This window comes from Artemia franciscana, chromosome 14, assembly GCF_032884065.1.
Source record: "Artemia franciscana chromosome 14, ASM3288406v1, whole genome shotgun sequence".
NCBI classification, from domain to species: Eukaryota; Metazoa; Arthropoda; class Branchiopoda; order Anostraca; family Artemiidae; genus Artemia; species Artemia franciscana.
Window position 1 is genome coordinate 6,897,514 of NC_088876.1, and position 27,298 is coordinate 6,924,811.

Genomic DNA, 27,298 nt, shown 5'->3' on the forward strand with positions numbered 1-27,298 from the left:
TCCTTTTCAGGTATTTCCAATAATGGGATCTGGAAATTTGAAATATTTCTCCTATCTTTTGCAAGTGACAGGCCTTTGGCCTTCTGGTCTGGTCTTTGGTGAACAAATTGTCTCTTTGGTGCTCCCCTTTCAATCTGAACACTTTCATTACTAATAGGTGAGGTCAGTCTCCTTTTCAAGTTATTCTCTTTTCCTCTTGAGCATAGTCCTTCCACTACTCTTGGATTTACCATAGTCATATCATCGGATTCAAAGTTTGTGTCGGGTGGAGAATGGTCAATACCTTCTAACTCACATTCTTCCACTTCAAGTCCATTATATCTGTTACTCACTGTACAAGCATACTGTGCCTGGTTCAGCACTGGTGCTCGATTACTGTACACTTGCTGTCCATATAGTTGTGTCATAACTTGGCCTGATTCAAGTCCATCATTTGTGTTATTCACTGCATACATATACTGCTGTGATGGGTTGGAAGTTGGGGTATATACTTGTCCATAAACATTTGGTACGACTGCCGGAAACATGACTTTTTGCATACCACTAGGCATATTCCACTGCATTTGCATCATCTGTGGTCCTGGGGCCCTATTTACAGGCCCCTGCATGGGACTATGAACCACTGAATACTGTCCAATACTAGTAGGAGCTACTGTACCCCCAGCTGGGGGGCCAGTTTGACTGTTCATGATACCACTAGTCTCCAGTCCACAAAATCATTTATTCCAGAATTTTCTCAAACAGACTTCATACACCACAAACAAGTTTTTAGTTAAAAACCTTTTTCACAAGAAGCACGTGCTGTGAATTCCTATATATATATATATATATATATATATATATATATATATATATATATATATATATATATATATATATATATATATATATATATATATATATATATATATATATATATATATATATATGTATATATATTTACTCCAATATTTTTGGTTGCTAGCAAAACCTAGTTTTGCGCCAATATTTAGGTTTTTCCTCTCCAACAGTTTCGAGTGTAAACCGCTTTTATTGCTGTATTTATCAGTATATATTTACGTCTATTAAAATTCCCCTCCTTTTGGTTCCCATCATAATTGTCGAAGTTCGTCAACAACACTATCTATTATTAAATATTAGTAAATAAAAACAATGTAATAAGATAGCGTAAATCAAAAGTATAATTGTATAGTCTGAAATAGTATAGGTATATTGAACTTAAGTAGAGGCATTTAATGCTATTCTAAAGAATACCTGGGTCACTCTTGGCACGAAAGTCATCTTTAAACCCTTTTCTAAATTTTCCAGATTATTAGCAACTTCAGTCATACATTATTTCAAGATAAACTTAACTGAATAGAAAAACTCAGGTTCATATTTTCTGGTCAACTTAAACCGTAATCGTGATACAGGTGATAATTAGAGAAATTTATATGTTAGATAGGCCTATATCCTTCTAAAATCTACCGAATTAATATGTTAGTGCTTTCACTTTAGGTCTTCCTGTCCCACCAAGGTCATTCACGGATCTTTATTAATTTAGCCAAGTTTGAAATGGATAGAATAAGATACCCATTAGCTGGACAGCTAATCAATGAAGTTTCTGTTATAGCAGCCAAAGTAGTTTACCATTGGGTTTATCTAAATCTTACAAGCAGTATAATTAGCCTAGGCCTAAGTTATTTGATCCCCTTGAATACTAGCTAGTCTAGACTGTCTACAATGCAGACCCACCTCTCAGAGCCATACTTACATTGCTCAGTGGCTGAACACTTCTTTGGTAGGGCTTAATTTAACATGTTCAAGTTCAAATTTTCCCCAAGCCCTGGTCTCTGAACTGAAATTGAATATCTTCAAACATTTTGTCAAAACTAAGATAAGCACACATAATTCAAGCATCCACAGAACTGGATCAGTTTTCTGTACTATATGTGTAGGCTACATTTTCTTTTATGGTACTGTATAGCTTGTTTTTATTTTTCATTTTCACTTGACTTGGGAATATTACTTGCAGTTTTGCCCACCCCTCCCCCCAGGATTTTGACAAAATTCCACCAGTGTTTTTCTAGAAATACATTGACTATTCACTCCATCTTGTCTGATGGTCCTTATTGTAGCCCTAATAACATATTTTCTTCTCAAATGAGAAGTGTGTCAGGTTCTTTTCATCAAAATTAGGTTTGTATTCTCAGTTTGATTAAATACATGCTAATCCAATATAGTCATAGCCTATTTTATTACCCAAGAATCATATAACTTAGTTTATCATAAATAATTTCTTAAGCTGCACTGCTTTTCCATTACAGAATTTCAGAGGCAAACTCAGGGAGGCATAACAGGGATACATACCCCCTGAAATTTGGGAAATGTGTCCTGTAGGGTTGACTTTCTTATAGATCAGGCTCCTAAGATTGTTGATCTTTGTTTAAATTACATGCTTGCTTTTCAGTGTTTATCTAGAAGTCTATGTCCCTGTTTGTTAACTAGTCATCAATCATATCAAAACAGAAACTAACTATTATAGGCTTTTTAATAAAGAAATAGTTGGTTGATAGCCTTGGCTGGTTGATACAAACCATAGTTGGAATGGGAAGTAATTAAAATGGTTAAGGGGGCAAGGTTATGATGGAGCTTCATCTATGAGTGGCCAGTTTCAAGGCTGTGCAGTCTATGTTCACTATGCAAATCACTCCTTAAACTTAGCCCTGTGTCATTCATACAAAATACCTGTTACAAGAAATTGTCTTTGAACTTCCAAAGAAGTAAATAATTTCTTCATAGTTTTACCCACAAGCTATGCAATTTTCAAATAAATTGTTCAAGAAAATAATGTTATCATAGGGATAAAAGAATAAGACTGAACAAATTTTGAGGGACTAGGTGGGTAGAGCACTTGAAAGCATCTATTTTGTTTAAAGAGGTGCTCAATATTACCTGTAAGGCTATGAGGGAAACTCAAGAACATCCTGATTCTGAATTTTCAAGCAAAGTTTATTCTTTTCTATCTACTATTGAGATGCAGTTGTGTTTACAATCAGTAAAGTCTTTAGTATATCTCATAACTTGTAAACATCTTTGCAATCAGAAACTATAGATCTTGTATACTTGCTTAAACCTGCTGACAAACTTAAGAGCAAGGTTAGAGACACAAGAGAGGGGAGTGAAGCCATGTCTCATCCAGTTTTTACTGAAGCAACTGAACTGTGTCAAGATTATGAAATCAGCATTATAGGCCCAAATGAGCTCTAAAACAAACATATAGGAATAATTACACAACAGCATCAGAGGATCCTGAAACATATTACCAACTTTCCATGTTTATCCCATTTGTAAACTCTTTTTGTGGCAGCTGCATCAGTGATTTCTTAGTCCCAGAAAGTGGTTGGAGTCACTGCAACACCTACCTCCTCAGCACTGCATTTCCCTTGAAGAAGAAAGAATATCAAATATATTGGATATTTTGACTAATTTTTGGTATCTTGACACAGGCAGCTATAGAGAAAGCTTGCAAGCAGAGTTTTCTCTGCAGAGGAAAATGTGAATATAATCAGGAAACATGGCTATAAAATATTTCGTAACATGCTTAAAAGAATGTGATAAGAACCTTTTCCCTACTCTACATCAATTTTTGAAGATTGGTGCAACAATTCCTGTCACTCCAGCAGATAATCTACATTTATAATTTGCAGAGCATCTGCATTGCATGCAAGCATCGTTTTCTACCCTGAGAAGAGTGAAATTAGTACCAGGAGGGTCTCAGGTCAGGAACAGCTTAATGGATTGGCCTTATTATACATACACAGGGATGTCCCAGTCAATGCCAAAGAAATTTTGGAGAAACTAGCCCACAACAAAAAAGAAGGCTTGATTTTATTTTATATTAATACAGATAGTCTCTGGGGTAATTTCAACTTGATAAAATAAGTGCTAGTTTGCCATTAATCCTCCTCAGAATTCAGTCAGAGTACATTAGCCATGAATTATATAAGGTGCTGTATCATAAATAATTACAGATTGTCTCAGGGGTATTCTCAACTTGATGATACAAGTGCTAGTTTACAGTTAAATCCTTCTCAGAATTCACTCATTGTATATTACCTATGAATCACATCACATTTATCACATTCACTCACATTTCCATAACTTCCAAATATCACTGAACCAATCACTTCAAATAGCAGGAATATCAACACAGATAGTCTCTGGGGTATCCTAAACTTGATGAAATAGGTGCTAGTTACCATTAATCCTTCTCAGAATTCAGGCAGAGTAACTTAGCCATGAATTGTATAAGGTACTTTATCATAAATGATTACAGATTGTCTCAGGGGTATTCTAATAAGCTGGTGTATCATAAATAATTTCTTAGACTGCACTGCCTTTCCATTACAGAATTTAATAAATGAAAACTTTGACTAATAAAAAAAATATTTTGTCTCCAAGTCAACAGAAAAAAATGAATAAAACTCATATTTTCATAACTTCCAAATATCACTGAACCAATCACTTCAAATAGCATGAATACCAACATAGATTATCTCTGGGGTATTCTCAACTGGATTAAATAGGTGCTACTGTACAGTTACTCCTTCTCAAAGTCCAGTCATAGTATATTACCAGTGAATTATATATGGTAGTTTATCATTAGTAATTTCTTAGATTTCACTGCCTTTCCATTAGAGAATTTAATAAATGAAAACTTTAAATGAAACAAAATCCAAATATATAGACTGCATGTCTGTGAGTCTATATCAACAGAAAAAAATGAATTAAGCTAAGTTATCCTGTGGTGGCGCAGTGGATTTGACCTTAGCTTGGTAATACGGGACCCAGAGATCGAATCACGCAGCAGGAATGCACTGCAAGGCCAACGCAGGGACCTTAGTAGTCAAGAAGCATCGTTAATTCTTAAATAAAATTAAGCTAAGCTAAACACAACAAATAAAGAAAAAAAAGAAAACTCGCATCTTAATAACTTCCAAATATCAATGAACCAGTCACTACAAATAGCATGAATGCACAATACAGAATGACATACAGATTGTCTATGGTGTAATTTTGTTATGCAATATCTTAATAATTTCCTAATATCACTGTGTCAATCACTGCAAATAGCATGAATACCCAACACAGAATGGCTTACAGATTATCTCTTCTATAGTTTCAATTAGGCCTTCTGTATCAGTTTTAATATTATATTTGATTTTTCAGCCTAAAGTTACAATTTTATGTCATTCTGAGTTGGATATTCATGCTATTTGCTGTGATTAGTTCAGTGGTATTTGGAAGCTATTAAGATATATCATTACAAAATTATACTGAAGCTTGAAATACCTTCTTTGTAGTGGGATTTCAGAGAGAAGAAAACTCCAACATCAAGTGGCTACAACAGGGGGCTATTATTCTATTCAGGTTAATGGTTACAACTGATGGCAAAAAAATGATCATTAAACGGACAAATACCTGTTACCTTACCTTATCTTGTACTTCAAACCAAATTAAGATCTATCTTGATCAATGAATTGCTTCATACTTGATCATTTGAATGATCAAAACATCAAATGCATCCCACAGGTACTTGTAGAAAGCAACAATCTATTCAACATCTAGTAACTTCTTGAAAGCTTCATCATAGGGGGCTGTGACTATTGTATCTGAAAACCTATTTCAGTGGTTTACTACACAGCCAGAGAAAAATGGTTGATGGTGTTGGGACAGATGGCTTGAACTGCTTCGTTGAATGATCCCTCCTGTCTGTGCCAATAGTTTGGTAAGTTGACAAATGAAATGGGGGTGGGGGATCTTCAGAGGTAAGCTTGTTTGTCATAAGCATATCAGTTTTTTGTTGTTGGTAAACCAGTGTAGATAATTTTAACTCCTTCAAATGTTCATCATAAGGCTTGTCTCTCATCTTTCTTACTGCCTTATTAGCTCTGCTTTGCACCCCTTCCTGGAGCTGTATGTCACTCCTGTAACCTTGGAATGTTGTGAAAATTCCAAAATTAAGCACTGGCCAGACAAGGGCCTTGTACACAAAAACTTCATGAAAGCAAATGGAGACCTACTGGATATAGGTTTTTTTTTAGGAGTGCAAGGACAGAGTTTGCATGAGACACAGTCTTCTTGCAGTTCGAATGAAATTTACAACAACAATTTCAACAAAAGGTTGTCAACAACAATTTCAAGATCCCTTTCTTCATCCACACTTTGCAGCTCTTGAATTGTGTTTGCAAACTTTACTTGAAAACTTTCAGTGATGTTCAATGGGGTGAATGAAAAGAAATAAGCAGTGCCAAGAAACTGAGAATTTCATACAGAGAAACTGGAATGCCTGGATTGTTTACCTTCTGACTTGAAATAACTTTGTTGTAATGTGATTCCAAAGAGTGAAACACTCCAAAATTAAACCATTGCTATTTCTGCCACATATGTGGAGGCCAGGTCAACAGGATTATATGGACCACAGTGCTCTCATTTACATTTACATAATCAATAAGGTGTCTTACCATCATCTGAATACCATGTTAACTTATGGTCCATTTTTATGGCCAAAAACTGTGTTTGAATGAACTGCGTACATTAATCCTTCTTTTTTGCAAAGGTGCCATTTGGTCACAGTTCTAAAATAGCTGGAAGCCAGGTCAAAGCTGTCTTTTTTAATTTAGTTTTGGCAACAAACAAATGGACCACTTGGATTATTGCACCCTTGTGGCATTGGCTTTCATTCAAATTTAAAGCCAGTTTATACCAGCCAACATAAAAAGAGGTAAACTGATGAAGAGGTAAATAAACAGTAGAGTAAAAAAGAATAAAACTCAGTTAAGATAACAGTACATGTCAGTTAGATTTAATTGACACCAATATTGAATAAAAAGCCTTTATGTATTTTAAAGAATATTTTCAAGCTTCCTATATTAAGAAAAAGCTTCTAACTTTTACCATTTCCTTGGTTAAATATTGTTGATGTGAGCAGATTTCCAGCTTGGCTCTTTTTATTACATTTTCTACTGCAGCAATGGCAGCCAAAAGACAGGAATTGCTCTAGTGATTTGTTTGTTTCCTAAATTGCACTTCTTTGGCCCCAACCCCTCTCCTGCCTAATTAAGGGCTGAACTTCCTTCCACCTGTATGCACTGGAAAAAGAGTTGCTGTCTTCTAGTCTAACTTTGAATGTACTGTTTCTGAAAGATGTGAAGCTAAAGGGAGAGGGGGTGACTCCCTCCCCCCAAAAATTTTCAAGGCATCAGAATTCGTTGGCCATCCCCCCCCCTCAAACTCAAAATTCTAGCTTCACTCCCGGTTGCAGATAGCCACAATCTTTAGAAAATAGGGTCAGACACCTAACACCTCTCCTTATGGGCTAGACCTTTGTGCTCCTAGACCCTGTGCTTAAGGGCTAGACTTTGAGACTCTAGGCGGGCGTGACTTTCTAAAAGATAACAAACAAGTATTGGTCCAATAAGAGAGACATACTTGTTCCCGCTCTCTACCCATGCTATTTAAACAAAAACTAGGAAAACTCTAGGTTTTATGACTATCTTAGCTCTATGACTATCTACCTTAGTTCTTCTGCCCTACAAATGATGCATGGACGGATAATAGATAGACATATATATTAACAAATGAACTAACATCAATTTTTATATCATCCTAAAAAGGGGGATACTGCCAGCTTTGCCTCTCATTCAATTGGACTATCTGTCTTGGCTTTATCTACAATTAGCCATGGCTTGATGCACACAATTATTCCATTTTAATCCAAAATTACACTGATGACAAATATGCCATCTTCTAATTTAACTTCGAATTTACTGTTTTCAACATCAAGAAGTTCAAGGCGAAAAGTATCAGAAGGTTTTTTTGAGGATGGGACTTTTTTTGGGGATGAGGGTGGGGGATCTAATTTTTTTTAAATGAAGCTTTCGTTTCTATACATCTCCTCTCTTTTCTGCAAGTAGGTTTACATATTAAGTTCATTTAAGTTTCTTTTTTTTTTCAGGATTTCCATTGTATTGGATGAAAGGCGACTGAACAAATTGGCTTAAAGTTGTTTATGTCTACTCCCAGCACTATTTCTAAATTAGTTACTGGGGCTAGAGTAGATGTTGATCCATCTATCAATACCCCATCAACGTTTCAAAACTATGATAAATATCAGTTGCATATTAAAATAGTTAAAGTAAACACAAACCCATCACCAGAAGAAGAAGGCGAAATTATTGATGAGGGTCACCCTGATGGCTACTTTTTTAATCAGTGGGCCAGAGGTAGGACACTTGTGAAAGAATTACGCAATGCAGATGCAGTTAAAGAAGAATTCAAAATTGAAAATGTCCAGTCCCCCATTGTCTCTGTTGACACTGTTGATGGTGGAATTGTAAATAAAGCGTTTATTGATAGTGAATATCTTACTGAAGATGCTTCCATATCCCCATTGTTAGAAACAGTACCAGCTCCATCTATCAAGACAGAAATAACCAGAAGAAGGAGCAGGGAAAAAAGAATAGCCTTTTTGATACATAGTTTTGGGGAATGTCACAGGGCTTGGGACAATCTAATAAACGTTTTTGTGACAAAAGGATTTTCTGTTATTGCACCAGATCTGATTGGACATGGATATAGTAGTTGTCCAAGTGGAAAGAGACATTATACGTTTGATACGATCTTAGAGAATTTGTTGGAGATTTTTGACAAGCAGCTGAAACAGTTTGGCAACCATGCTTTGGTTTGTGGGAGTGGCTATGGGTAATTTTTCTTTCTATTTGGGAATAAGTCTTACAACAATGGTTGACATAATAAATGTAAAATAAAGTTAGAAACCAATGAGGTAAATTTCCAGAAAGAGTCAAAGCGATATCACCTTCTTGCTTTTGCTATAAAAAGGCTCCTTTTCTCTGTTTGATGGGGTTTTTGGACTTTTTCCTTTCCTTTTTACTGATTTCAAGAATTTTTGGATTTGTATTTCATTATAACCTTTTTCGAGTTTTGTCTTCTGCTTTGTCGGATTTTCCTTTGTGTTCTTTTTAAAATCAAAGACCCTTGCCAGAATACTTGCTTTTTCTCTCTATTTCTTAAGATCCAGTTTTCTCCATTTAGCTCTATTTTTGGATAGAAAATTTATCCGTCTATTTGTTTTGCACATAGCTATTTTTTATGATATTGCAAAGATATATTTGAGCCCAGAGTAAAATGAAAGTTAGTGAAGTAAAAAAATATTTGAAGATAATGAAAGACAGATTTAGCCTGTTTGGTCATGTAATGAATGATGGATGGACAAGAATATTGCCTCTTGGTTGGTCTACTTCAGCTGAGACTAAACAAAAAGCAGGATCTTGTTGAATGGCGTGGGATGAAGTCACAGGGAAATAGTTGAGGGAGGGGGTAAAATGAGAAGGCTGGGACTAAGAGAGCTTTTTTGGGACGGAGCAAAAAGTGAAGCTTTAGGTAGTGTGAGGTGGTAGAAGATGTACAAATTTAAATTCAGGTGACTTTTTGCTTTTACAAGTAGTTTTAAAGTAAGTAATTATGTTCCCTTCATTTTTTTCTTCTTTCTTCATTTTTAATCAATCTGCTTGATTTGTGGAAATTGATTCATGCATTTCTTTATTTTAAACTAATCTCTCGTTAGCTTTTTGAACAATTGACACACTTAAGACCCCCTGTCATTTTTTATAAAATGTTTTTGGAAGTTCCCAGTGGTGCTGGAAAATTCCCTAATGGGCCTTTTGTCAATTTGAGGTATTAAATTTCCTTATAGTGAGATTTGGTGACAATAAGTTATTTGAACAAAATAGTGTTTCGGTTTTATTTGTAGTTTACAATTGATGTTTTTACTCAAAAATTCACATTCAGAATGTATATAAATGTATTTCAAGCAGTTAATTTTTCCCTTTTTTATTTATCTTTTCTCATGGTATTTAATTATATTTGAATGAATGCATTATTTACCCATCATTTAAAACGTATACAGAGTAAAACAAGGGACAGAGGAACACAAAACACCAAACAAAAACAACAGCCAACACCATATAACAACTATTGCTGAAGAATCAAAGCCTGGGGGGCTCAAATGATAAATTATAACAAAAGATCTTCACTATGAGTGTGTAATGCTGTACCAATGCAAAATATATTTGCTTGTCTGTCCACCATGGTAAGTGCAACATAAACTTCAAATATTCATAGCAAACTGAGCATAATTTCAGCCTCTTGATAGCCTTAAAATAGACCAAATGTGCACATAATGGGTATTCATACCCTCAGCTGTTCCTGGTATATGGCCAATGCACCCCTTTGACAATCAGCGTGCACATAATATGTCTTGATTTTGTTCATCCTCTACCTGTCTCTGAAAGTAGTCAAAAGTAAATATAGTACAAGTTAAACTTCACATATTCATAGCAGATAAACTTCACATATTCATAGCAAACTGAGCATAATTTCAGCCTCTTGATAGCCTTAAAATAGACCAAATGTGCACATAATGGGTATTCATACCCTCAGCTGTTCCTGGTATATGGCCAATGCACCCCTTTGACAATCAGCGTGCACATAATATGTCTTGATTTTGTTCATCCTCTACCTGTCTCTGAAAGTAGTCAAAAGTAAATATAGTACAAGTTAAACTTCACATATTCATAGCAGATAAACTTCACATATTCATATCAAACTGAGCATAATTTCAGCCTCTTGATAGCCTTGAAATTGACCAAATGTGCAAATAATGGGGCAAAACCTGACATTGCACCAATGGGCCAGCAGATGAAGGTCAACCTTTAAATATTCAAGACTATCTGGTTATATGGAAACAATACTTTCTCCTAAAAGCAGTGACAGCTGTGTCTCAAGCATTGACCATCAAAAACGAAGGCTGAGTATACAATACTATCCGTGAGCTCAACAGTAGTGATGCTTTGACCATCAAAAAGGAAGGCTGAGTATACAATATTCTCCGTGAGCTCAACAGTAGTGATGCTTTGACCATCAAAAAGGAAGGTTGAGTATAGAATATTCTCCGTGAGCTCAACAGTAGTGATGCTTTGACCATCAAAAAGGAAGGCTGAGTATACAATACTATCCGTGAGCTCAACAGTAGTGATGCTTTGACCATCAAAAAGGAAGGCTGAGTATACAATACTATCCGTGAGCTCAACAATAGTGATGCTTTGACCATCAAAAAGGAAGGAAAGTATACAATACTATCCATGAGCTCAACAGTAGATGCTTTGACCATCAAAAAGGAAGGCTGAGTATACAATACTATCCACGAGCTCAACAGTAGATGCTTTGACCATCAAAAAGGAAGGTTGAGTATACAATATTCTCCGTGAGCTCAACAGTAGATGCTTTGACCATCAAAAAGGAAGGCTGAGTATACAATACTATCCATGAGCTCAACATTAGATGCTTTGACCATCAAAAAGGAAGGCTGAGTATAGAATACTATCCATGAGCTCAACAGTAGATGCTTTGACCATCGAAAAGGAAGGCTGAGTATACAATACTATCCATGAGCTCAACATTAGATGCTTTGACCATCAAAAAGGAAGGCTGAGTATAGAATACTATCCATGAGCTCAACAGTAGATGCTTTGACCATCAAAAAGGAAGGCTGAGTATACAATACTATCCATGAGCTCAACAGTAGATGCTTTGACCATCAAAAAGGAAGGTTGAGTATACAATACTATCCATGAGCTCAACATTAGATGCTTTGACCATCAAAAAGGAAGGAAAGTATACAATACTATCCATGAGCTCAACAGTAGATGCTTTGACCATCAAAAAGGAAGGCTGAGTATACAATACTATCCATGAGCTCAACATTAGATGCTTTGACCATCAAAAAGGAAGGCTGAGTATACAATACTATCCATGAGCTCAACAGTAGATGCTTTGACCATCAAAAGGGAAGGTTGAGTATACAATACTATCCATGAGCTCAACATTAGATGCTTTGACCATCAAAAAGGAAGGAAAGTATACAATACTATCCATGAGCTCAACAGTAGATGCTTTGACCATCAAAAAGGAAGGAAAGTATACAATACTATCCATGAGCTCAACAGTAGATGCTTTGACCATCAAAAAGGAAGGAAAGTATACAATACTATCCATGAGCTCAACAGTAGATGCTTTGACCATCAAAAAGGAAGGAAAGTATACAATACTATCCATGAGCTCAACATTAGATGCTTTGACCATCAAAAAGGAAGGCTGAGTATAGAATACTATCCATGAGCTCAACAGTAGATGCTTTGACCATCAAAAAGGAAGGCTGAGTATACAATACTATCCATGAGCTCAACATTAGATGCTTTGACCATCAAAAAGGAAGGCTGAGTGTAGAATACTATCCATGAGCTCAACAGTAGATGCTTTGACCATCAAAAAGGAAGGCTGAGTATACAATACTATCCATGAGCTCAACAGTAGATGCTTTGACCATCAAAAAGGAAGGTTGAGTATACAATACTATCCATGAGCTCAACATTAGATGCTTTGACCATCAAAAAGGAAGGAAAGTATACAATACTATCCATGAGCTCAACAGTAGTGATGCTTTGACCATCAAAAAGGAAGGCTGAGTATACAATACTATCCGTGAGCTCAACAGTAGTGATGCTTTGACCATCAAAAAGGAAGGTTGAGTATGCAATATTCTCCGTGAGCTCAACAATAGATGCTTTGACCATCAAAAAGGAAGGAAAGTATACAATACTATCCATGAGCTCAACAGTAGATGCTTTGACCATCAAAAAGGAAGGTTGAGTATACAATACTATCCATGAGCTCAACATTAGATGCTTTGACCATCAAAAAGGAAGGAAAGTATACAATACTATCCATGAGCTCAACAGTAGATGCTTTGACCATCAAAAAGGAAGGCTGAGTATACAATACTATCCGTGAGCTCAACAGTAGTGATGCTTTGACCATCAAAAAGGAAGGTTGAGTATACAATATTCTCCGTGAGCTGAACAGCAGCAATGCTTTGACCAGCATTGGCTTTCTGTTTAAGCAGTAGTACTGCAGATTTTTCGGCGTTAAGCTGAAATCCAGTATGAGTGCATTCTAGTCGTAGTTGGATGAAACTACTCTCTAGCCCTCATAATTACCATTTCTTTTTTCTTTGTTCCTTTAATTCCGTTGGCAAAACTAATTATTTTTGTTAGATTTGTTCTAATGGATACAAGATATACCATTCTAAGGCTAATCAACAAAATGAAAACTACTTCATTACTAGTTAAGTTAATAGTTTTGTTTGAATTTGAGCAGAGGAAAGTTTTTTTTTAAGGAACGTAGGCTAGTCTAAAGTAAATGCAGATTAACATATATATTGTAGAAACCCTATTTGAAAAAGCTGCAATTTGTGTTTGGTCTAATGTAAAGTAATTTAAACAGTCGAAGAATTAAAAAAGATCAACAAAAACCATTATTTTTATTTATTTTTCTATGATAAGTAATTTTAAGGGGGAGTGTTATCAGGGGCATACTTGTTTTGGGGCAAGACTCTATCCCCCCCAGACCCCAGTCCTCCCAGCTAAAATTTAGTTTTCTAATTTTTGAAGATCAAGATCTTCAAAAATCTTGTCAAAACTAAGATAAGCATACATAATTCAAGCATTTAAAGAAACGAGTCAGTTTCCTTTAGTATATCTTTTTTTATGTTGTACTATATGACTCATTTTTTTGTTTTCATTGTCATCTTCACTTGATTTGGGAAAATTGCTTCAACATTGCTCCCCTCCCCTGGTTTTTAACAAAATTACGCCACTGAATGTTTAATGGCACTGACCATTCCTAGTTTTGCCGGAAATTAACTTGAATACCCTCTCTCATCCTTCGTATTTGATTTGAATGCCCATGATAACGCTGCAGCTCATTTTAAGTTATTGAATGTGTATGTGATTCTAACATCACTTTTCTATATTTTAAGTGAGGTAAAACTTGTTATATATATATTTTTGTTTAGGTTTTCTGTAAGTAGTTAATATTTTGATGGATCAAAATCGGTATCAAAATCAGTAGGTCGTACTGGTTGTTCTTGTTTGCCGTATTTAATTGTCTCTTTTTTTGGGTCAAGTGGAAAAACTGGAATGGGGAGGAGGTGGGGAGACTTCCCTAAAATAAGCCTCTCTTGTAAACACACATCTACTGTTTGATATTGGGAAACCTGGTTGTAAAACCATTTTTTTCAATTTTTAGTGCAGTTTTCGCCACAGCAATTGCAAGAAAGCGCCAATCATCAGTAGACCTTCTGATTTTAATTGACTCCGGAGGGCCAGTCCCTTTGGCTCCACGCAACTATAAATGGTCGAAGTATCCAGCAATCATATTCAAAATATTACAGCCCCTTATAAAACAAGGTCTTATCCAAAGGTAAGTATATGGAACGTTTGCTGCGTCTGTATTAGTTAATTTTAGTTGTCAATACAAAAACTGAGTTTATGAATCAAACAGTTCGTGATAACGAACTGTGGTAAGGAGTGACCCGGCTCAATAGTAAACGAAACTCTAAAAAACGGAATTTCGATGCTAAAAGATACATCAAAAGAATCGAATTTTCACGCTGATTCTAAATATATAAGTTTCAATTACTTTATTCTTTGTCATCCAAAGTTACAAGCCTGAGAAAATTTGCCTTATTTTGGAAAATAGGGGAAAACATCCCCTAAAAGTCATAGAATCTTAACGGAAATCACACCATCGCATTCAGCGTATCAGAGAACCCTATAGCAAAAATTTCAAGCTCCTATCTAAAAAAATGTGGAATTTCGTATTTTTTGCCAGAAGACAAATCACGGGTGCGTGTTTATTTGTTCTTTTTTTTGTTTCTTTTTCTCAGGGGTCATCGTATCGATCAAGTGGTCCTAGAGTGTCGCAAGAGGGCTCATTCTTACGGAAATGAAAAGTTCTAGTGCCCTTTTTAAGTGACCAAAAAAATTGGAGGGCATCTAGACCCCCTCCCACGCTCATTTTTTCCCAGAATCTACGGATCAAAATTTTGAGATAGCTATTTTGTTCCGCATAGTCGAAAATCGTAATAACTTTGTCTTTGGGAATGACTTACTCCCCCACAATCCCTGGGGGAGGGGCTGCAAGTTACAAACTTTGACCTGTGTTTACATATAGTAATGGTTATTGGGAAGTGTACAGACGTTTTCAGGGGGATTTTTTTGGTTTGGGGGTGGGGTTTATGGGAGGGGGCTATGTGGGAGGATCTTTCCTTGGAGGAATATGTCATGGGGGAAGAAAAGTTCAATGAAAAGGGCGCAGGATTTTCTAGCATTACTATAAAAAAACAATGGAAAAATAAACATGAAAACGTTTTTTCAATTGAAAGTAAGGAATAGCATTGAAATTTAAAACGAACAGAGATTATTACGTATATGAGGGGTTCTAAAAATACTTTAGCATAAAGAGCGAGGTATTTAGGAGGAGATAAATACCTCGCTCTTTATGCTAAAGTATTTTTAGTAATTTCAACTATTTATTCTACGTCCTTTTTGATTCAGGGGTCATTCTTAAAGAATTGGGACAAAACTTACGATTTAGTGTAAAGAGCGAGGTATTAACGAGGGTACAAACCCCCTGACATAATAAAAATATAAGAATATAAAAGTTTTTTACGTAAGTTAATTCTTAAGTTACGTATATTTTTTACTAGTAAAAACGTTCGTTAAAAATTAAAAGTTCTAGTAGCCTTTTTAAGTAAACGAAAAATTGGAGGGCAGCTAGGCCTCCTTCCCCACCTATTATTTCTCAAAATCGTCTGATCAAAACCAAGAGAAAGCCATTTAGCCAAAAAAAAATTAATATACAAATTTCATTTCAATAATTTATGTGCGGAGAGCCAAAATTAAACATGCATTAATTCAAAAACGTTCAGAAATTAAATTAAAAAAAATAGTTGTTTTAACTGAAAGTAAGGAGCGACATTAAAACTTAAAACGAACAGAAATTACTCCGTATATGAAATTGGTTGTCTCCTCCGCAATCCCTCCCTCTTTACGCTAATGTTTGACTCTTTGCCACAATTGTACTTTTTAAAACAATTAAAAGCTTTAGCGTAAAGAGCGAGGCGTTGAGGAGGGGACAACCCATTTCATATACGGAGTAATTTCTGTTCGTTTTAAGTTTTGATGTCGCTCCTTACTTTCAGTTAAAAAAAACTATTATTTTTTTTTATTTAATCAGTATCGGAGGACCGAGCTTTGCTTCATGGAAGAAAAATATTTTGTTTTTATTTGTTTCACTAAACAACTTTAATTTTATTTTTATTTTATTTGTTGTAGAAAGCGTTAATATGTTGAACCTCTGGCATTATTGTGACGTCATTCATAAGAAAAATGTTTTGTTTTTATTTATTTTACTAAACAACTTTAATTTTATTTTTATTTTATTTGTTGTAGAAAGCGTTAATATGTTGAACCTCTGGCATTATTGTGACGTCACTCATAAGAAAAATGTTTTTACAAAATTAATTCAAGTCCAAAAGAAATTTTTCACAGAAAAATGGAAGCATGCCAATTTTCAAAAAAAATTACTGTGCCGCTTTTGAGGAAAAACTTACAGATATGTGTATAATTATTGCTTATTTAATTAGGTAGATATATTTTTTACTTAATTTTAAGGTCGTGATTTTGCTATGCAAATGGAAAAATAAAAATACCAAAAAATTGGTGCAAAAAGTGTGTATCAACACAAAAGTGTGTACTGACACGTTTAGTACGTTCCTGCAGTCCTTATCCGACTTATCCGCTTGATATAAACTTCCTCGGATGAAATTCGTTAAGATAACAACAAATACTCATCTGACAACTTGTCAACTGAAATGCTACAGGCAACTAGGCGAATAACAACACTAATCATTTCTACTCCACTCTAAACATAACTTATTTACCAGTCCTTGAAGGTTTGACAGATTTTAAAATTACTGGCCCTTTTTTGAAAAGGGCCAATTTTTTTCGAAAAGTTTTTTTTTGATCATAAATAAGTTCTCAATTGTTACGACATATTTCATTAAAACAGTGGTTTTAATTGTGCTGCAACACACCAGTGTATAACCAAAATATTCATAAGATTAGTGCCATGTTCCCTCAGCATATTTTCCAACCCTTCCCACCCTCCGTATTTCTGAAAATACCTTTTTGGGTATTTTAATTCAAAAAATAACGTTTTTTACTACTTCCAATGGGGGAAAATCGAAAAAACTGCCCCTCTTCCCCACCCCCAGTGACTTTTAAAAATAGATTTTTCCCCTCCCAATGTTTTTGTGAATTGGCGCAGTTCTTCCAAGCTATAAAAGTAAAACTTTAGCTAATTTTGCCGAGCAGTGGCTTGAGCATTAATAATACATTAATTAAAGACGCTTTTTAGGAGTCGTCTATTTCACCCAAGAGGAAAGAATTTGTGTCACTCCCCGGAAAACACATGTCTACCTCCTTATGTAGTATCAAATTATGATAAAGGACAGTATTGGCCAGCTGGTGACATTGGTTTTCACCGAAGAATCACACAACCTTGCCTTTTAATACATTCAGCAAGTCGAGGTGTGTCCTTAATTGAAATGCTGGAAATGGAAAGGGTAAGACGTGATTTTAAACTAATGCCATCTAACTTACATATCTATCAAACTAATGAGATTGCCATCTAGAAATGAATGCAAAAATTTGGTTGGTTCGAACATTACTATCCAAGTATATTTTTTTTAAGTTTAAAGAGAGCAAACTGAGCGCTCAATCGTGATTCTGAGCTGAGCAAACTTTTTTTTTTAAACAAAATATTAATCTCGAAAAAACATGTGAGGGGATGCGTGGTTGGCTGCTTTTTGGCTACTGTTTTCTAATTTTAAAAGAAAAAAAAATGTAATTATCAGAATTTTCTGGAAAAAAATTTGAAAAGGGCAAATTGAGCGCTAAGTCGTGATTTTGACACGAGTAAACTTTTTTTCAAATATAATATTGATTTTCAATTAATATGGGAAGGGGGTGGAATAACTGCTTTTTGGTTACTGTGCTTCTGATTCTGAAATCAAATCAAACATTACTATCAGAATTTAGTTGCAAAACTTTGTAAACGGTAAATCGAGTGCTCGCTCGTGATTTCGGCAATTTTTTTAAATAGCATCAATTTCTAAGAAATACGGGAGGGTGGATGGGTGGTCGCAAGGCCGTATCCTGGGGTTTGACCCCCTCTACCTCCCACCCGAAATTCTTGTCCCAGTCGTAAAATCATAGCAAAATTGTATGTAAAAAAATTTGGATGTGCTTTTTTTGTTTTTTTGTATTCTCCTCCCCCCCTCCCTGAACAAAAATCCTGGATAAGGCCCTGGGTGGCTGACTGCTTTAGGGTTTTATTTTTCTAAATCAAAGAGAAGAGGAAAAAAAAACCTTATCAGAATCTTATTGAAAACAGCTTAAAAAGGACACATAATGAGCTTATTCTTTATATTCGAATACATTTTTCAGGGATGGGTAGTGGGCGACTGCTTTTGGGTTAAGTTATTTTTCTAATCCTGGTATGAAATGAAAAACATACCCAACCAAATAGAAGCCACAACAAACAGCCAATAGATTGTTCAACTTAGTTTTCAAGGGTATCTCTAATGCGGCAAAAACTATTTCGGTATCTAACACTCGAATTTTAAGGCCTTCATATGTACAAGAAAGGCTGTTTTGATTATCAAAGGTGCGCAACAATGTTTTAGTATCAAATACTGAGTATGCTCTAAGACAACAATGTCTATACATGACGTCAGATTGAAAAAAAAGCTAGAAAGTATAATTAAAAAATATAGTGTTTCTCCTGCTCTGCTTGAATTAACTTAAAAGGTTTTTTTTTTTTTTTTTTAGCTTTATGGGGACCTTGTCAAAATCTGCTTTTGTCTTTTTTCCACTGTCTGAAAATAATCCTTGTTTTATTGGTTATTCTTAATTAGATTTTCCCATTTTTTTTTTTTTTTTTTCATTTGTGTTTTGCAACCATATCAGATCCTCTATTTCCCACCCATTACTGTGAGGGGGAAAAGAAGTATAATTTGATTTTGGAAAAAAACGTAACTTTGAAATAGCTATTTCTAGTATTCAAGTAATCTACTAATTTGGTAATCCTGTGTTCTACTAATGTATTAGCTCTAAATTGCTAAAAAAAAAATGTAAATATATAGAACCAAATACAATCATAAAAATTAGGCTAGAATAGAAAGAACTGAATAGAAATAGAATAGAAATAGAAAAAACTGGGTTTTAGAAACTGTGTTTAAATATAAGATTTACAGCAAAAATGTCGCACCAGACCTTTTTGAAAGCCAAGCTTCAAACCTGATATCCTCCCCCCCCCCCAGTAGCTCTTTCGTCAATACTGGTCATATCATATATTTCTTCATTTTCCATTTCAGGGTATGATGAAGGCAATACTCGAAACACTCGGTGTAAAACTTTTTCCGTACTTATTTGCAATGTATTCGCATGTTTTTTCGCATTTCTTGTGACAGCAAACGATTTTTTTTTTTTTTTTTTTTTTTTTTTTTTTACCCATGTATTAAGAAAGAAAGAAAAAGGAAAAAAACTTGGTGAATGATTAAAGTAAAGGGTGTGTTTACAAATCAAACATATGAAGATGTGAGGAAACAGTTATAATACTCCAAATAAGGCATTGAAAAAACACAAAAAAAAACAAAGTATTATCTGAAAACCTTTTTCAATGGACAAAATCTAAGCTAAATTAAATAGAACATATTAAGAAAAAGGTAAAGAATTCGGCGTTTGATTTTATAATCCCTATCGGTGGTGCTGATCGCTTTTTCATGGCCCTTCAGCCAGGAAGTGGAATGGGGTCAGGTGCCAGCCATCCCGTGCTTTTGCACACCTTTCTGTTTACCTTCCTCAGATTTCTCAGGGTACCCATTTAGAGCTGGGTTGACTCTGGTCAAGCTTACAGAGTCATGCCACTGATCCCCGTTCAAACCAAATAACCAGCGTTAAGAAAAGGAAAAATATATATATATAAACAAAGTCTTTTATTTTTCGTTTGAATTATTTATTTTGCTTTTTTCCTTTCTTTATGTATATATATTTTTTTTTTTTTTTTAGTGTCTTTATTTGAAATATTTTACCCGTTTTTCGGCAAATGTTTAGTTTCGTCACAAGCTGTCTAAACTGGAAACCATACTGCTACATAGAAAAGCTAATTCTAGGAGCGCATCCATTTCTAGTTGACCCTCCTCCTCCGTGGGGCAAACTAAAAATGCGTAAAGTGGGCTTGCTTACAGGTAACAGTACTATAGAGCGAAGTGTATTAGTCCATGAGCCCCGCGAGCAGCGGTACGAGGTCTGTATTCTATATTTATTTAATAAACGTCGTTTGAGGTTTTTTTTTAGTTTTATCACTCTCTGTTGAATAAATATAGAATCAGACCTCGGCCCGCTGCCCATGGGGCTCAAGGACTAATACGCTTCGCTCTATAGGTAATGTTACCTGCAAGCAAGCCCACTTTACGCATTTTTAGTTTGCCCCACGGAGGAGGAGGGTCAACCAGAAATGGATGCGCTCCTAGAATTAGCATTTCTAAGTACTATAGTGTGGATACTATAGTACTATAGTATTACCTGTAAGCAAGCCCATTTTGCGCATTTTTAGTATCGTTGCTGGAGGATTTTAGAAAGATAAAAAATGGATGCGCTTCTCTAATAATGACAAAGAAACAATATACGATCATCAGAATCTTGCTATATGCAGTAATACGCACTTTAGACAGCTTGTGACGAAACTAAACATTTACCCGTTTTTCGATATTTTCCTCTCTTTTTATATATCTAAATAGAAAGGAAGGGTCAAAGAAATTATTTAAGGTGTGCGTTTAACTTTGGGGGGGGGGTCAGCCTTAGAGGATTCAACTGAATAAGTACTCACGAGACCAAGGCAATGGGTGTTCACTATTAACTTACCTCACTACTCCGTCGTATAGACTAACTTAAATTTCTAGGCTTTTTGTAGTATGTATTATAAACTCAGAAAAGAGAATTTTACTGCTAAAATCTATTATTCTTTCTTTAAAGTTCAGCTAAATAGCAGGTAATAGTATATAAGTAAGAATATAACTTTTTAAAGAAATGTAGCGAAACAAAGGCGACCCAAATATGTACAAGCCTATATTTTCTCTGGTACTATTTTTCCTTCATATTTTAATTCTCTCTTGGCTATAACAGATAAATCGTATCTTTTTTCAGACGTTGCCACGTGGATATTTAGAAATTTTGTCTGGTGAAAACACTCATCTTCAAAGAGAAATTATAGCCGAATTCATTGATTCCTTTGTTATCGATTGACATGAAGACGAAGAAAAAATGAAATCTGTATTCTTTTTTTTGGAACAAAGTGCCTTAATTTCAGTGCAATTTTAAATCTGTCCCCGTATTCTCTGTGTGTTAATTTATGTTTTCAATCTGACATCTATGTTCAACTATACTGTAAAGAAAATAACTACTAAAATCTCATAGTTGCATCTTTGTCGTTTTTCTCATATTTTTAAGAATTTTGCACATAGAGATTAGTAAATGGTCATTATAAGCATAGAAATTAGGAAATGGTCATTATAAAGACGATTTTAAGGGGCTATGCAGGCGATTATGGAGAAAGTCAAATGTTGAAGCGATCTGATTGGTTGGCTAGCCAACCAGTCGGGTCGATTCAGCATTCGTAACGAGGAACAAAAGGACATTAAAACGATTACTGAAACAAGCTTTTTTTTATTATTATAATGGTAGCCATATGGGGCTGAGAGGAACGAGAGACTGGAGTAAGTTGGCTGACAACTATACTGTTAAGAAATAATTACTAAAATCTCGTTGTTGTATCTTCGCCGTTTTTCTCATATTTTTATGAATTTTGCGCATAGAAATTAGGAAATGGTCATTATAAAGACGATTATAAGGGGCTATGCAGGCGATTATGGAGAAAGTCAAATGTTGAAGCGATCTGATTGGTTGGCTAGCCAACCAGTCGGATCGATTCAGCATTCGTAACGAGGAACAAAAGGACATTAAAAAGATTACTGAAACAAGCTTTTTTTATTATTATAATGGGAGCCATATGGGGCTCAGAGGAACGAGAGACTGTAGTAAGTTGGCTGACAACTATACTGTAAAGAAATAATTATTAAAATCTCGTTGTTGTATCTTCGCCGTTTTTCTCATATTTTTAAGAATTTTGGGCATAGAAATTAGGAAATGGTCATTATAAAGACGATTTTAAGGGGCTATGCAGGCGATTATGGAGAAAGTCAAATGTTGAAGCGATCTGATTGGTTGGCTAGCCAACCAGTCGGGTCGATTCAGCATTCGTAACGAGGAACAAAAGGACATTAAAACGATTACTGAAACAAGCTTTTTTTATTATTATAATGGTAGCCATATGGGGCTGAGAGGAACGAGAGACTGGAGTAAGTTGGCTGACAACTATACTGTTAAGAAATAATTACTAAAATCTCGTTGTTGTATCTTCGCCGTTTTTCTCATATTTTTAAGAATTTTGGGCATAGAAATTAGGAAATGGTCATTATAAAGACGATTTTAAGGGGCTATGCAGGCGATTATGGAGAAAGTCAAATGTTGAAGCGATCTGATTGGTTGGCTAGCCAACCAGTCGGGTCGATTCAGCATTCGTAACGAGGAACAAAAGGACATTAAAACGATTACTGAAACAAGCTTTTTTTTATTATTATAATGGTAGCCATATGGGGCTGAGAGGAACGAGAGACTGGAGTAAGTTGGCTGACAACTATACTGTTAAGAAATAATTACTAAAATCTCGTTGTTGTATCTTCGCCGTTTTTCTCATATTTTTATGAATTTTGCGCATAGAAATTAGGAAATGGTCATTATAAAGACGATTTTAAGGGGCTATGCAGGCGATTATGGAGAAAGTCAAATGTTGAAGCGATCTGATTGGTTGGCTAGCCAACCAGTCGGATCGATTCAGCATTCGTAACGAGGAACAAAAGGACATTAAAAAGATTACTGAAACAAGCTTTTTTTATTATTATAATGGGAGCCATATGGGGCTCAGAGGAACGAGAGACTGTAGTAAGTTGGCTGACAACTATACTGTTAAGAAATAATTACTAAAATCTCGTTGTTGTATCTTCGCCGTTTTTCTCATATTTTTATGAATTTTGCGCATAGAAATTAGGAAATGGTCATTATAAAGACGATTATAAGGGGCTATGCAGGCGATTATGGAGAAAGTCAAATGTTGAAGCGATCTGATTGGTTGGCTAGCCAACCAGTCGGATCGATTCAGCATTCGTAACGAGGAACAAAAGGACATTAAAAAGATTACTGAAACAAGCTTTTTTTATTATTATAATGGGAGCCATATGGGGCTCAGAGGAACGAGAGACTGTAGTAAGTTGGCTGACAACTATACTGTAAAGAAATAATTATTAAAATCTCGTTGTTGTATCTTCGCCGTTTTTCTCATATTTTTAAGAATTTTGGGCATAGAAATTAGGAAATGGTCATTATAAAGACGATTTTAAGGGGCTATGCAGGCGATTATGGAGAAAGTCAAATGTTGAAGCGATCTGATTGGTTGGCTAGCCAACCAGTCGGGTCGATTCAGCATTCGTAACGAGGAACAAAAGGACATTAAAACGATTACTGAAACAAGCTTTTTTTATTATTATAATGGTAGCCATATGGGGCTGAGAGGAACGAGAGACTGGAGTAAGTTGGCTGACAACTATACTGTAAAGAAATAATTACTAAAATCGTGTTGTTGTATCTTCGCCGTTTTTCTCATATTTTTAAGAATTTTGGGCATAGAAATTAGGAAATGGTCATTATAAAGACGATTTTAAAGGGCTATGCAGGTGATTATGGAGAAAGTCAAATGTTGAAGCGATCTGATTGGTTGGCTAGCCAACCAGTCGGGTCGATTCAGCATTCGTAACGAGGAACAAAAGGACACTAAAACGATTACTGAAATAAGCTTTTTCTTATTATTATAATGGTAGCCATATGGGGCTGAGAGGAACGAGAGACTGGAGTAAGTTGGCTGACAACTATACTGTTAAGAAATAATTACTAAAATCTCGTTGTTGTATCTTCGCCGTTTTTCTCATATTTTTATGAATTTTGCGCATAGAAATTAGGAAATGGTCATTATAAAGACGATTTTAAGGGGCTATGCAGGCGATTATGGAGAAAGTCAAATGTTGAAGCGATCTGATTGGTTGGCTAGCCAACCAGTCGGATCGATTCATCATTTGTAACGAGGAACAAAAGGACATTAAAAAGATTACTGAAACAAGCTTTCTTTTATTATTATAATGGGAGCCATATGGGGCTGAGAGGAACGAGAGACTGGAGTAAGTTGGCTGACAAATATACTGTAAAGAAATAATTACTAAAATCTTGTTGTTGTATCTTCGCCGCTTTTCTCATACTTTTAAGAATTTTGGGCATAGAAATTAGGAAATGGTCATTATAAAGACGATTTTAAGGGGCTATGCAGGCGATTATGGAGAAAGTCAAATGTTGAAGCAATCTGATTGGTTGGCTAGCCAACCAGTCGGATCGATTCAGCATTCGTAACGAGGAACAAAAGGACACTAAAACGATTACTGAAATAAGCTTTTTTTTATTATTATAATGGGAGCCATATGGGGCTGAGAGGAACGAGGGACTGGAGTAAGTTGGCTGACAACTATACTGTAAAGAAATATTTACTAAAATCTCGTTGTTGTATCTTCGCCGTTTTTTTCTCATAATTTTAGGAATTTAACGTAAGCACAGAAAGTAGGAAATGGTCGTTATAAAGACTTGCAAGGGGCTGTGCAGTCGATTACGAGGGGAGAGTCAAAAATTCAAGTAATCTGATTGGCTGGCTGGCGAAAATCCTTGACTGGACCAAACAGTCAGATAACTTTCGACATTTGTAACGAGGAACTTGAGGAAAATAAAATGATTACTAAAACGAGCAATTGTTTATTAATTGTGGGAACCATATGGGACTGAGAGGAATTTAAGATTGGGAGAAATTGGCTAATAAAAATCTCTGGCCAGAGATAGAATCTCATCTGACCTGTTGTCGCATCTTATCCGAACTACTAAAATCAGTGGAATCTTTACATCTGTTTAATCCGTTTTGAATTAGCAAAGAATTAAAGAGCAAAAGAAAAAGCTTATTGATAGAAAAAAATGTTACGAACTTAATCTGGAAAAAGTGAGATTCTGAGAAAAAGAAAATGAAGAGTGGAAGAAATGACTGAAAATTCCAGAGACATACATTTTTATATAACTATTTTAGAAGTTGGCATATTTATATGAATATTTTAAAAGTTGGGATGCTCAACATATGAATTTCTGTCTTGAGACTAATCATTGCTTTATATGCGCTTTTTGTCATTAATTTTCGCTCTTGATTCTACTTCATTCAAAATTTGGAAAAATAAATGATTCAATAAAAATTCTAAAACAATCATTTTTTAAGCACCCCCTTTAGCTAGCTGGAGCAATATTCTAAATTGGCGAATCTACAAGTGATTCATTAAATGCATTTGAAAGGAATGCACTTAATTTGTAAAGTACAATTTTGCCATATAAAGAGTCCAAGAAATAAATCATTATCGGTATCTCTGAGAATTTGTAGATAAAATATTCAATTAATTATGAAATACTCTCCTACATAAGAATATAAAGATATTAGAATGGGCATTACAATGTTGCCCTTGTTATGCTTCCGAGCCTTTCAAATTCAGAAAAGAAGTAAAGCGAGGTATTTTTGGTGCCATTAGGCACTTTACGATGGGACTGTCAAGACGAATTTAGAAAAAAGAACATGATATAATCAAGATTAAAAAAAGTGTCAGTAAACATCTCTCTATGATCTTGGTTAACCCTGGCAGAAAAAATGATGGACCAGTATCCATGCAAAAATAGTCTTTTTTTGTCTTTCAAGATTGGGGGCTCGAAACCTCCAGTCAAAAGTTTTCAACCATGGTGATTCTAATGGTGCAATTTTCATATCGACCCTCCCCTACGTTTTTTAAGGGTAAAAGCTACCATTTTTCAAAATCCCCCAAAATTTGTTTTCACAATAAAGTTTTATTATCAAGACGAACATATATAATATTTTACCATTTCCAATTCACCTTTCAATCGAAAGTTTTTCTCTGTAGAGTTTTTCTTCGAAATACATTTTTAAGCTTTCGGTTACTATTGGCTGCAAATCGTTCTACTAGATTGCAGCAATTGCTGTAACTATGATGGGCGTTTATAAGGAATTTCTGAGTGTGTCCGCCCCAGTATGTCAGCGGCAGCGAAGAAATTTTCTGCATAATCTTTTGAAATGAAATTGGTAGGGCAATCCAAGTCCTGTTCAGGGTTGCCACTTGCAGAACGAAACTGCTATTTTAACGCTATTTAATTTTGTGCAACACTGTAGCACGTGCTCAAAGTTGCCACCTGTAACACGAAAGTGCTGTTTTAGCATTGTTACGGTAATTATTTTTTACTCTAGCGCCGAAGATCTCTGTCAAGCACGCAAATTTGGGCAATTGTAGCACTTTAGAAACTGACCCAGATGACAAACCTGGTCCTGTTTGTATGCGGGCAAAAAACATTTCAAATTTCCTTTGTAATTTACGTTTTCAGTGGTAGCCATGGTTGTCACCTGTAACATGAAAGTGCTATTTTAGTTCATTTCATATATTAAAATAGCTATTTTAGTGCTATTACCATCGTGAAAATGATTAACCCCTTCAGATGTATGAAGAGACTTAAGATACGGAGATAAAATTATGTGTTGAGTTTATAGAAAATCAAAATCAATAGAACTGTCTATTCAAGAAATCACAAATATTTATAGAAAATTACAAAATAATATATTGAATATAATATTAAAAACCGACATCATATTGTAATTTAACGATCATATTGCACTTGTAATTTTAACAATTAACATATTGTAATTTTAACATCATATTGCAATTGTAATGTAAAACCTGTCAAATTTAACGAATTGCTTTTTTTTCACGATTCAATGTAGCAACAGTGACGAAAATATTATTCCGCATTCTGATGTCCTAGAAAATGCGGGCAAAAAATATTTCAGATTTCCTTTGCAATTTACGTTTTCAGTAGTAGCCATGGTTGCCACCTGTAACATGAAAGTGCTATTTTAGTTCATTTCATTATGTGTAGAACTGTAGAATGTGTTCAGGGTTGCCACCTATAGCACGAAAGTGCTATTTTAGCACTGTTAGAGTCAACTTTTTTACAGTAGCACCAAA

The 27,298-nt window shown here is 35.1% G+C and overlaps 2 protein-coding genes across 6 annotated transcripts in view; one reads left to right on the forward strand and one right to left on the reverse strand.

The window, feature by feature from the left end:
* The window catches only part of LOC136035247 (peroxisome biogenesis factor 2-like), a 140,630-nt gene extending 139,245 nt beyond the window's left edge, over window positions 1-1,385 (reverse strand). For 2 of the 4 annotated variants that reach the window (XM_065716907.1, XM_065716908.1), the window contains exon 1: window positions 1,255-1,385. In XM_065716907.1, the coding sequence (XP_065572979.1) occupies window positions 1,255-1,329 (75 nt within the window). In that variant the 5' untranslated portion in view covers window positions 1,330-1,385. The remainder of the gene's footprint in view (window positions 1-1,254) is intronic. The other 2 variants (XM_065716909.1, XM_065716911.1) reach the window with 2 other exon arrangements.
* On the forward strand, window positions 1,187-21,508 carry LOC136035245 (protein ABHD8-like). 2 transcript variants are annotated; one of them, XM_065716906.1, is made up of 5 exons: window positions 1,187-1,207; window positions 8,000-8,745; window positions 14,209-14,382; window positions 17,383-17,590; window positions 21,234-21,508. In XM_065716906.1, the coding sequence occupies exons 2-5, from the start codon at window positions 8,054-8,056 to the stop codon at window positions 21,330-21,332; spliced, it is 1,173 nt and encodes a 390-aa protein (XP_065572978.1). In that variant the 5' UTR covers window positions 1,187-1,207; window positions 8,000-8,053; the 3' UTR covers window positions 21,333-21,508. The 2 variants fall into 2 exon arrangements, with proteins under 2 accessions (XP_065572978.1, XP_065572977.1); XM_065716905.1 differs by lacking the exon at window positions 1,187-1,207 and adding an exon at window positions 1,221-1,412.
* The last annotated feature ends 5,790 nt before the right edge of the window (window positions 21,509-27,298 follow it).